Source organism: Eurytemora carolleeae, unplaced genomic scaffold (assembly GCF_000591075.1).
Source record: "Eurytemora carolleeae unplaced genomic scaffold, Eaff_2.0 scaffold1421, whole genome shotgun sequence".
NCBI lineage: Eukaryota > Metazoa > Arthropoda > Copepoda > Calanoida > Temoridae > Eurytemora > Eurytemora carolleeae.
The window spans coordinates 66,090-78,620 of NW_019397321.1; the positions used below are offsets into that span (position 1 = coordinate 66,090).

Here is a 12,531-nt window from a genome sequence, read left to right on the forward strand (position 1 = left end):
TTTCGCTTGAAGTGCTTTTAACTGTCTTTTTCTTGTATGTAACCCTGCAGTACCATTAATATATTGATACAATCTACAGTTTCAGTATGCAGTATATTTAATATCTTTCATTTGTTGCATTGCAATAGTATACATATTTCCTGTCAGTTACAATTCTATGTTTAACATTTACATCAAATTAATTTATATTTTGTTTCTATGTGTTTATTCAAATACAACTTTGCAATTCCCTTCGGAGCTTTTACACTGAGATTTAGTTACACAGAATAAACGAACAAATATTTAAACTTTAAAGAAAACCTCCATGCAAAGATGTCACTTCCCAGAACCAAACGCTACCTTTATCTGATCAATAATGTTCTAGATTTAACAGTACGTGTTAAATACAGATAAATTCCTTATTGTTTTCCTACAGTAGAAATGCGCAAATTACTTGTGCTGAGTAACCACGGTTGAAAATGATCAGTTTTACATGGAGGGATGTAGTAAATGCCCTACTCCATAAGGGAATCTCAAACCTGTATCTATCCAGGGACAATTCGTCAGCTATCTATGTCAGCACGAACACAAGCTCGGCTTTCAATGTCAACACAGACACAAGCTATTAAACAATCTTTTCCAAACCAATGGGCACAATCTTAGCTCATATGTTTCAATGAGGACCAGCTATCATGTCAACAGGGACACAAGCTCTTAATCGATCGATGCCAAACTCATGGGCACGATCTTAGATAATATGTTTCAACAAGGACTAGCTATCAATTATCTTATGTCTTAACAGCATAATTAAAAGTTATGCGCTGTTAGATATATAACGTGGTTAAGCAATCAGAATATGGGTTTGACAGAGTTAGTTATATATCTAGATTGGGTTAATTGCAATACATGATTTACGTATTTACCATAGATAAATAAATAAACAAAGATAGCTTACGTACGCAAAATCACCAAGAATTGTACAGTCCGTGAACTCATATATCTATGGGTCAAAGTGTACTTCATTAATAAGCGGGGTGGTTTGGCGTTTTAATGGATTTGATAATTATTAAACCACTTAGGAGTGAATTTTATTTTGAGAACTGAAGAAGGACTGTAGCATATTCTTTAGTATGCTTAGTACGATCTATGTTATCCATGCTAGTAATATATCTTATCTATTTTTATGTTGACCCTGTCCGGCTAGTCCGGTCAGTTTAATTTCACCTGTATATAAATAAATTAGTTACTACATGAACCTTTGTGTTATACGGACGTATACAGAGCCTTGAGTTTTGGTTAGAGATTGAGAGCCTTGAGTTTGGCTAGAGATAGAGTCAGTGAGACTGTAATTAGACTTTGAGTAGCGTAATCTCAGGACCTAGATTTATTACAGGACATGAGAAGGACTAAACTAACTTAAATTTCTCTCTACAGAACTAATGTACACCACAAGTACTCAATGACTTAAGAACAGCCAATGTTCACAACCGACCTAGTTAATCTATATAATAGGAATATCTTTAAAACGTATCTGTACATTTATATCTTTCAAGATGAAAAATGTCGTCTTATGCGCAATATATCTTTATCTATGGTATTTACTAATAAGCACATTTAGCTATATGGACACCCTACAACGTATTTTACCATGGGGCCTCTGTATCTATTACAGGGCCACTCAAAATTACAAATATCCAATAAGAACAAATTTAGCAAAGAAAAAATATGATAAGAAGAACACCAGAAAAAAACTGAATGCATACTGTGATGACTTTTCTAAATATTTTTAGTAATTATATTGGGGTTATCCTGTAATAAAGAATTATCGTCGTTGCTTAGTATATGTTCTATATAATTACGAAATTTCAGAGAAATCCATGTAAAGTTTAAGCGGAGGTTTCGTGATTTTTCTTGCAGACTTTATTAATATTTGAGACAAAATCATTTGTATTTACAAGAAAAAAATAGTCGTAGGATTTCACTCTATATGCATATAAAGTAGTAATCTTTGTTTGTATCTCCAATCATAACTCAGTAAACCCTTTACCGATTTGTCCAAACTTTAATTGATACAAGATTCATAAAAACATGCCAAAAACAGTCAAAATTTAGAAACTCTATTTGAACTCTAATTAAAATAGTTTGTCTACGACTTCAATGGATTTAGGCTTAACTTTTAGCTTCTTAGCTTATAGCACAGGAAGCGTTGAAATTTAGCTACGTTACTTAAATTTATTAGAAGCTTAGATAATGCCATGAAATTCTTTGCAGGCTTAAATTACTTTCTGTTTAAGTTTACTTTTTATTAATGTAGATAATTATATCCATAAATATAAAGTTCTTTGGATATCTGATCATAACTCAGGAAACCCTTGTCAGAAACACCAAATGTATTCAGACCTCTTTAACTTAAAAGGAATTTTAAGCTACTTTACAATAATATGAAATACTTATAGTATGGGTCGCCGATTTTGAAAGCAAGCTTATACTTTATTGCGCCGAAATCAAGCTTATACTTTATTGCGCCGAAATCAAGCTTATACTTTATTGCGCCGAAATCAAGCTTATACTTAATTGCGCCGAAATCATCTAAGAACTTCGATGGTTAGAGAAGACATAAGAGCCAATAATAAATCAATAAGTGACTTGTAGCCTGTAGGACTGGAAAAAAATTATTAAAGATATATCGATATGGGTATCAATAGGTTAATGTTCCAAGCAGATACTGTAAAATATAAAATTATAAAAATTATAAAAATGATGAAACATCCAAAATATCTTCTCTTTTTCAACGATTTTTATGATAAAGTTGACAAAAAGAAAATGGTTTACATTGATAATAATAATAAATACTATTCTGACTTTCTTTCAATACTAGAAAATAAAGAGCTTACTTAGATCCAGACAGCTATAAAAATGTGCATTAGTATTCAACCTAGAACGCTATGGCATTTTGTTTTAACCCAGTAATCTACGACTTTGTTCTTTAAAGCCTTAAAGGGACATTCTAGAACTTTAAAGCCTTATAGAGACATTCTAGAACTTTAAAGCCTTATAGAGACATTCTAGAACTTTAAAGCTTTTTAGAGACATTCTAGATATTTAAAGCCTTATAGAGACATTCTAGAACTTTAAAGCACTTGTTTTTTGCTTAAGTTTTCAAGTAGAAAGAAATGGAGTCATTTCCAAAAACTCTAATTTTGTTTGATATTACAAACAATTAGTTTATTTAATCTAACATAGTTGAATTTAATGAATTTGGGATGAGTCTCAAATCCGCCAAAACCGGTTTAAATTAACCCTATCCCCGCTGGGGTACTTGAAAACCAGGATACGCTGGGGGGGGGTCAATTTGACCCCCCCCCCCTAAATCCCATGTTTTATGTCCAAATATGACAAATGATACATCATTAGAAAGCTCTTGTGCTCTACTTTTAGAATCTGCAAAAAAATTTGCAAATTTGCGAAAATTGAATTTTTTATTGCAAAATCCAGTTTTATAGTAAAAATGTTTGCAAAAAAAAATTTGTCCAAAAAATGACAAATTATACATTTTTGAAAAGCCCTTGACCATGCCATTTCAAATATGCAAAAATTTTTGCAAAATTTTAAATAACCTGATTTTTAATCAAGAAAAACTAAAAATGTGCAAATTTCCTTTGACAGGTTGTTTGCAAAAAATTTGCAATTTTTTTTTCGCAAAACTTGTGCAATCCGTTTCCTTATGTCATAGGCTTTCCAAAAAGCTAAATTTTATCAAAATCTGACAAGTGAAAGTGGGTCAAAACAAAGATTTAGTTTGCTACAGGCAAAAGCAGTCATTCAGGCAGTGTGCCTGAGGACTCAGGCAGTTAGTATTAAAGCCCGGTTTTAGGCCTAAAGGGAGGGCTTTGGGTATGTAAGAAAAGTCAGAATATTTCAACAGCCTCAGACCAATACTTTTTGAGTTATGCAAAAAAACTACAGGGGGGGGTCAAATTGACCCCCCCCCCCAGCGGGAATAGGGTTAAGCGCTGGCTTAAATCTTGAAACATTGAATACAATTTTAAGATGGAACCAACCATATTTGCCCTGCATCTCAAATTTAAGCCACGGCTCAAATTCTTTAAATTGGGCCTTCGAGTTCATAGTTAGAAATATTTAAGGTCTACAACATCGGTTAATGCAAAGATGTAGGAATTAGGAAATTTGAGTTCCTCTGCATCCATTTTGGCATGAGAGCTCATAACATTAGGCACTATAGTTTCAGTAGAAGTAAATATTAATAATCAGCCATTACCATCTTTAAATGGAGGGTTAATTGCAATTACTCTTACTACGGGAAGTAAGGAAGATGAAAAATTGAGTCCCTACGCCACATCACTAGTTTCAGAAGAAGTAAATAATTCCATTTACTGATAGCGCCGATTGAAGGATTCATAACTCTGATTGGATAATCATATAGATAAAAAGATAGATGTTACTGCCATACTATTTCTATTGATTTAGAAAAGACAACAAACACATGACTGAATCCTGATTGGATCAGGCGCTTATGGACTCGGCATACTGGAGTGTAGAATCACTGTGAGCTAAGAGAGTGTTTGTTCTGTTCACGCTAAACTAAGTTTCTTTGGTTTTAGTCAGAATAATCTGATCGTTCTATCTTTGCAACCAGATGTCATAGATCCTAGATATTTCAAAATTAAAATATTGCAAGATCAAAATATCAATGTTTGAAATTGGTGTACACTGTACACTGTACACCAGTAGATTAAAAAATATACAATTTAGAAAATAGAATTTTTAAGCAATTGTTCAAAATCTTTAAACTTTTTCAGACATATCAAAAGAACCAAAATTTTGATCCAGAAGATTTAGTTTTATAAACACTTCACTTCAAGCAGTTCTGCCGCTGTAGTAGTTGTCAATTGGCGGTACAGTCCAAACAGAACCAATATGGCCCAGCTCGAACATTCAAATGTACATCGGTTGTACGTAACTTTGTCTATCTTAACGAAAGCACTTTTTATATTTTTTTTAATTTAAACAATGCCGAACTCATTTAAATAGTTATTAAGCTTAACTTTTAAAAGTTCCAGCTCTTGATGGATTTTAAAGCTGGGAAATCTTTAATAAAAATATTGATCTAAACTCTATTCTACTTTCCACAGCTCAGTAGAACAGTTTAGAGGATTAGCTCTGTTTATACGGCTAGTTCAGCCAGATTTTGGCATTACGATTTTAGATTGATATTGATAAATTCTTTTTTAATTTATCTAAAGCATGCTTTATTTGATTTAAAAGCTTCCGTTTTTTACCAGAAATAGTATAATATAAAAACTTATCTACAAATAAAACACATTATGATATCAAATAGGATGATCTTAAAAATAATTTAACTTATTAAAAAATGTTGATCTAAAACATACATTATTTTATTAAAGAAATTGATTTTAAACATACATTATTTTATAAAAGAAATTGATCTAAAACATACATTTCTTTATCAAAGAAATTGATCTAAAACATACATTATTTTATTAAAGAAATTGATTTTAAACATACATTATTTTATTAAAGAAATTGATCTAAAACATATATCATTTTATCAAAGAAATTGATCTAAAACATACATTATTTTATTAAAAAAATTGATATATTTTTTACGCTTTATACAAAAATGGTAACCGGTCCCTTTATTATTCTGTGTTAAGGGACCAATCAGAGATTATTCTGTGTTAAGGGACCAACCAGAGATTATTACTCTCCTGGAAATATCAAGAAAGAAATTTTTTCATCCCTAACCAAGGTGAATTCAGTACATATTATTTTAATTATTTTTGCAAAATTATTATTACATTAGTCTTTTTTTATAATCCTGGTCTTTCTTCTACATATAGAAACCAGATTTTTTTAATCCATTCTAAAGCAGTTTACAAAATAATATTCTTAATCCTAGAAAGCAGATTTTCAATAAATTTTTTTATAAAACAAATTGTTCTAAAAAATTGTAAACGCCTATTATTATCTACTCTAACTCTAGGATTTTTTTATTTTATTTTATGATTTTAAGCCGACTTTTCCTAGAAATGTCTTAGTTAGATCAAGACATTTCTTGTCTTGTACATCGTACAACCCTCAATTTTTTTGCAAAATGATTTGTTCCCAATTCCCTATTTTTGAAGTGATCTAAAAAAACTTAATCCAAATCCTGATGTTTTTTAGATCCTTATAAATATTTTTTGTTAATAAATTGAGAATTTTTTATTTTCATAGAAATTGATAGATGTTTCTAGGCTGATGTTAGGACGTACAATGCGTTTGAGAGAGATATTGCCGTTGTACATGTGTATGTTGCCTCATCAGTAGCCATTGGTAAATACAGGGTGTCCCAGTAAACATTGGTAAATACAGGGTGTCCCTGAGCCCAAAATTTAAAAGAGTATCGTTGAACAAAACTCCCGGGTTTCCTTTTTGAGGTCTTATTATTTGTGTAGATTTTGATTTAAGAGATTAGAAAAAAATGGTAAAATATGAAGAAACTAAATAAAATAATATTTCAAAACAAAAATATCGATATCTACAAAACTGGGTAAACCCATTTGTAAAACCCAGGTTCCAAAACTGGTTTTCATAACGATACCCTGTGTTAAGTTTTGGGCTCTGTAGCCATTGGTAAATACAGGGTGTTCCTGTAAACATTGGTAAATACAGGGTGACCTAATAAACATTGGTGAGTATTTAGTGTCCTAGTAAACATTGGTAAATACAGGGTTTCCCGGTAAACATTGGTAAATACAGGGTGTCCCAGTAAACATTTTTAAATACAGGGTGTCCCAGTAAACATTGGTAAATACAGGGTGTCCTGGTAAACATTGGTAAATATAGGGTGTCCATGTAAACATTGGTAAATACAGGGTGTCCCAGGAAACATTGGTAAATTCAGGATGTCCCAGTAAACATTGGTGAGTATAAAGTGTCCAAGTAACCATTGGTAAATACAGGGTGTCCCGGTAAACATTGGTAAATACAGGGTGTCCCAGTAAACATTGGTAAATACAGGGTGCCCCAGTAAACATTGGTAAAAACAGGGTGTCCAAGTAAACATTGGTAAATACAGGGTGTCCCAGTAAACATTGGTAAAAACGGGGTGTCCCAGTAAACATTGGTAAATACTGGGTATCCCAGTAAACATTGGTAAATACAAGGTGTCCCAGTAAACATTCCTGAGTATGTAGTGTCCTAGTAGACATTGGTAAATACAGGGTGTCCATGTAAACATTGGTAAATACAGGGTGTCCCAGTAAACATTGGTAAATTCAGGGTGTCCCAGTAAACATTGGTGAGTATATAGTGTCCTAGTAAACATTGGTAAAAACAGGGTGTCCCAGTAAACATTAGTAAATACTGGGTGTCCCAGTAAACATTGGTAAATACAAGGCGTCCCAGTAAACATTGGTGAGTATATAGTGTCCAAGTAAACATTGATGAATACAGGGTGTCCCAGTAAACATTGGTAAATACAGGGTGTTCCAGTAAACATTGGTAAAAACAGGGTGTCCCAGTAAACATTTGTAAATACTGGGTGTCCCAGTAAACATTGGTAAATACAAGATATCCCAGTAAACATTGGTGAGTATATAGTGTCCAAGTAAATATTGGTAAATACTGGGTGTCCAAACATTGGTAAATATAGAGTGTCCCAGTAAACATTGGTAAAAACAGGGTGTCCCAGTAAACATTGGTAAATATTGGGTGTCCCAGTAAACATTGGTAAATACAAGGTGTCCCAGTAAACATTGGTAAATACAGGGTGTCCTGGTAAACATTGGTAAATACTTGGTGTCCCAGTAAAGAATTATGAAAAGCCCGTAAGACGTACTGCCTTGTTTTTATATTTTCTGTGCCATGCATTAAGTATCAGATATCAAAGCCGACTATAAAGTCCTCTTTCTCCATTCCCATGTTTATTGGGACACCCTGAAATACGATGAAATTTTTCATGTCATAGGATAATTATGGTGAGGCATTTTTACAGTTATTTATTTAGAGTTTGCAAGAATAGATGAGATGTCTGGAATATCTCTGGTTTCAATGATTGGTGGTCATCTAGGTCTATTTCTGGGCTGCAGGAAAGTTCTCACAAATTGAAGAAAAATATATTTTATCTTAAAAGTAGAGTCTGGCTAAGTCAAGTTAGGTTTTTATAACTTTACCAGAGAGAATGTTATGCAAAAGAAACGTTTTAAAAAATAAAATTTGTTGAGACAAATTATTGTTAAGGAAGAAGTCGAGGAAATAAAATTAACTCTAATCATCGAAAATTGCATTCAGTCATATATTACTATACTGTTTGATTGTTTCAAAACATTTTCCGTAGATTTCCTGGATTATTAATGCAAAGACGACATTTGAAGAAATTTAGACACTTACTAGGAATTTATACACCGTCGTCCCAGTTTAACTGAATTGTTCAATCTCCGGTTAAAACGTACTTGTTTATTTTTGCAATTAACTCACCAATAATAGGGGTTAAAAGGATGGCAGGAACTATTATGAATTTTAGGGTTTTCATTTATTTTACAATAATTTTTCAATAATTCTACAAAATTAGATTACTTTGATTTGAACTATAATTTTCTGATCTATCAAATAGTGAGAACTTTTTAGTGTGATCTCAGCATTGGAACTTATCTATTGGTTCATTTATAAACTTATCCTACCCTTACCTAAAGCAAGGTAAGATCTTATCCTACCCTTACCTACCTCAGGGTAAGATCTTATCCTACCATTACATAAACCAAGGCAAGATCTTATCCTACCCTTACCTAATTTTATTTTGCTTTGCTTTGGTTTTTTTAAAACAATTTTATTGTTTTACTGTAACTAAATTTAGTTAAAAGCCTATTTTTATGAAGAATACAAAGTATTTGTTTCAAATTGTTGTTTTAATATTTCTGAATTTGTGATTAAATCTCAAATATAAATATTTTCCTAAATTTTTAATTCTATATTTGCCAGATAAAAAACCAGCATTTGATTTTTTAGAATATAAAAGTCATATGAATATTGAATCCCCCCCCATGCACACCTTTCATTCTAAAAATGATTTGAAAATATTTTTTAACCTATCAAGTTGAATATGAATAGACATACGTGAGATTTTAAATTTACTTGTAGAATTTAGAGGATGAAGAAAAATATTTTCAAAAATATGTTGACTTAGAAACCAAATAACATATTTGGGACAAGATTTTATAAATAGTGATTAGCAAGACAAGATTTTAAAGATTTTATTATTGATAAGCAAGACAATATTTCTAGATATTGTAAGATTTTAAAGATTTTATAAATAGCGATTAGCAAGACAAGATTTTAAAGATTTTATTATTGATAAACGAGACAATTTTTCTAGATATTTCAAGATTTTAAAGATTTTTATAAATAGCGATTAGCAAGACAAGATTTTAAAGATTTTATTATTGATAAGCGAGACAACTTTTCTAGATATTGCATGATTTTAAAGATTTTATAAATAGCGATTAGCAAGACGGGATTTTAAAGAATTTATTATTGATAAGCGAGACAACTTTTCTAGATATTGCAAGACTTATAGAAGAAAAATAAGGAATTACCGTATGGTAATTAGCATAATTTCTGAAATAACAATTTTTTTTCACAAATGAACAAATTTGGATTTTCTGATCTTTGACAAATTGATGAAGCACTATTTATAGTTTGAATTATCAAACGTCTACCGGCACCGCATCGGGTTGCAAAGATGTAAAAATTATAAAACTAAAGTTTGTTTCAAGTATTATGTTCCTAAAAATTTTGCTATAATATGCATGTGTTTTAATAAAATTTTACATGAACAAAAAAAATTTAATTGTTTACGAATAAAACATAACAAATTGCCAATTACTACTCAGAAAATTGTAATTGTTGTTTTAATTATCAGCTTTTCCTTTGTGTTGATAAACAGATTTTCCTTTGTGTTGATAAACAGATTTTCCTTTGCATTGATAAACAGATTTTCACTTTGACCCAGGATTAAATCTTAATCAAACAACGTCTAAATTTCCAATCAGTATTTTTTCTAACTCGACAAAAGGACCATTTTGTAAATCAAATCACACCCTATTCAAACTTTAAATTAAATACTCAGATCAAACCAATAAAACTTTTGATGTGAATGCAAACATATAGAGGGTTACCCACAAAGCATGAGTACAGTAACCCATGTCTACACATCATCTTTACATAGAAAACACAATCAAAAATAATCAATTTTCAGCTAAAAATGTGGAATTAAAGGGGTGTAGGGGTCACTTAGAATTACCTCTACAGTCCCTAAAAGCTTGGTTCTACCAAACTGATGATCTAAAATGATAAAGTTTATGTAAAAAAGTAATATTGATATTTTCAGAGATTATACCAGCAAAATTTATTTTAAATATAACTTAAAAATAGTAATGTCAATTTGATCTACCTAGATAGGTATTATTGAGAAAGGTTATACAGTTCCAGTAAACATGAAATCCATTTTTTTGTCATTGTATTATGTTCATTAATAACCTTAGCATATTCGGGAGAACTATTATTTTAAAAAAATTAAATCTAGACGAATTGCTTTTTTTTCTTCTTTAATTTTGAGGGTTCAAACATTACAGGCCCTATTTTAGAAATCCTGAAAATAAACCTGTAAGATTTTTATAACCATGTTGGGACGATGGACCATTTAAATTCCATGTAATTGTTTATTGGGGTACCCTGTATGTAAACTTTAGTAGAAATATAAAAATAAAAGAGCAAGATTAGTATAGTATATGAATAAAAATCAATAAAGCAATGCACTGAGTTTCTCAAATATTCAACGAGTCGGTTTTTCTTACAATATATTTATATACAAAAGATACAAACTCTAAATCGAACGATACCAATACAAACTAAATATTATGAATCTAATCAGTTCTATCAAACAGGAGACATTTTACATTTTCATCTTCATCGTCTCACTTATACAAATTAAATATTGTTAATCAAATCATTTTCATCTAGTAGGGGAATTCTTCAAGGGAACCTTAATTCAAGGGAGCTGAATCACAACTGCCTGTCCCCCTTCGATTTTGCTCCATCCTAGGATCGCATTTAACCCTAGCTACCCCGGGGTTGTTCCGCCCCCTCCCCAACGCTTGGGTCTTCGAGATAACGGAAAATTCGGCGTCGCTTGGGTTATTTATAGAATCCAAATGCAAACTCAAATAAATCCGTTAGGATTCAAAATAGGATCTAAAGTCCAACCGTAGGGTTAAAGATGGGGGGGGGGGGAAAGGGGGCATGATTCCCCTTGGTAGCTATGATCTCAGCGATCCAAAAAATCCTTGAATTGCTGATCGTAAAAGATCAACAAAACTCGCCCACTGTTACATTAGAATAGATCATGTCTTCCTGCATCATGAATAGTTTTTAGTCTTTTATGCAAAAGAATAGAATTTGTTGTAGGAGATAATATTAATATAAAGAAGACGACTTTTTATTTATGTTTTTGTTTTTTGAATTACAAGTTTACAAGTAATAAAAGAGAAGCTTTTATAATTGACAGGTTCTCTTGGTTTTCATTTTTGTGTAAAATCCATGTCTTCTTAAAAGCTTGATATTTGAGGTACCCTGTATGAAAACTTTAGTAGAAATAGAAAAAAAGCAAAAATAGAATATTATAATGTCAGCCTTACTTCATCGTAAAATCTATACATCATGGATATTTTTTTTATCCCAATGCATGAAATCATTTTTAGTTTGTTTTAACAAGAGAGAACTTTACATTAAAACTTTTCTCAATTTTGTTTTCAATGTTTATGTTTTCCTCCTTTTCTATTAAACAATGTCGAATAATAATATTTAATAAATAACACTTATAAAGCAATAACTTTTATAATAATAATAAATATTTTGTAATTAATCTTTTTTTAACCTATTGGTAAAACGATTTGCTTAAATGTCGTCTTTTTCTACCTATTCGATGGTTATTAATATTAATCTATTTCAGGGCTACCGCTAATGTAGACGATGTAAAAGTTCAGGCATGGGCCTAAATACAGAAACTTTAGGGTGACTTTAATAAATTGTCATGCTTTTTCGGTTCTTTTTAAACAAAAAAGCGCAATCAACATGTTTGCAAAGTTAATTCTGATTGGAGTGTGAAAAACAATTTGTCGTAAATTTGATCATATCAGAATAATTTTCTCTATCTGGTTAAGGAATTTAAAAAAATTGTTTACCATCTGTCTAGCATTGTTAGGAACTGTTAAAATGTATTTTTTGTATTAAACTATTTTTACCAACGCTAATTGCTATTTTTTAAAGCAAACTGTAATGTTAATTTTAAAGTGTCTTTTTACAAAAAAGATTTTGAAAATTATAGTGCTTTAAATTTAACATAGATTTTTAAAAATTGTATAGCAAATATTTATGCGAATGTCAATATTTGAAATTAGCTGCATTTTTCTTAAAAATCTTACGTTATTCTTTGTTTATATTAAATATTCTTTAATGTTAAGTTTAGTAGAA

At 30.9% G+C, this 12,531-nt stretch overlaps 1 protein-coding gene across 1 annotated transcript in view; it reads left to right on the plus strand.

Moving 5' to 3' along the window:
- Window positions 1-12,294, plus strand: part of LOC111713500 (mucin-5AC) — a 52,877-nt gene extending 40,583 nt beyond the window's left edge. The window contains exons 17-21 of the mRNA XM_023488368.1: window positions 5,705-5,770; window positions 6,258-6,336; window positions 8,012-8,093; window positions 8,632-8,700; window positions 12,011-12,294. Of these exons, the coding sequence (XP_023344136.1) occupies window positions 5,705-5,770; window positions 6,258-6,336; window positions 8,012-8,093; window positions 8,632-8,700; window positions 12,011-12,056 (342 nt within the window). The 3' untranslated portion in view covers window positions 12,057-12,294. The remainder of the gene's footprint in view (window positions 1-5,704; window positions 5,771-6,257; window positions 6,337-8,011; window positions 8,094-8,631; window positions 8,701-12,010) is intronic.
- Window positions 12,295-12,531: the final 237 nt, after the last annotated feature.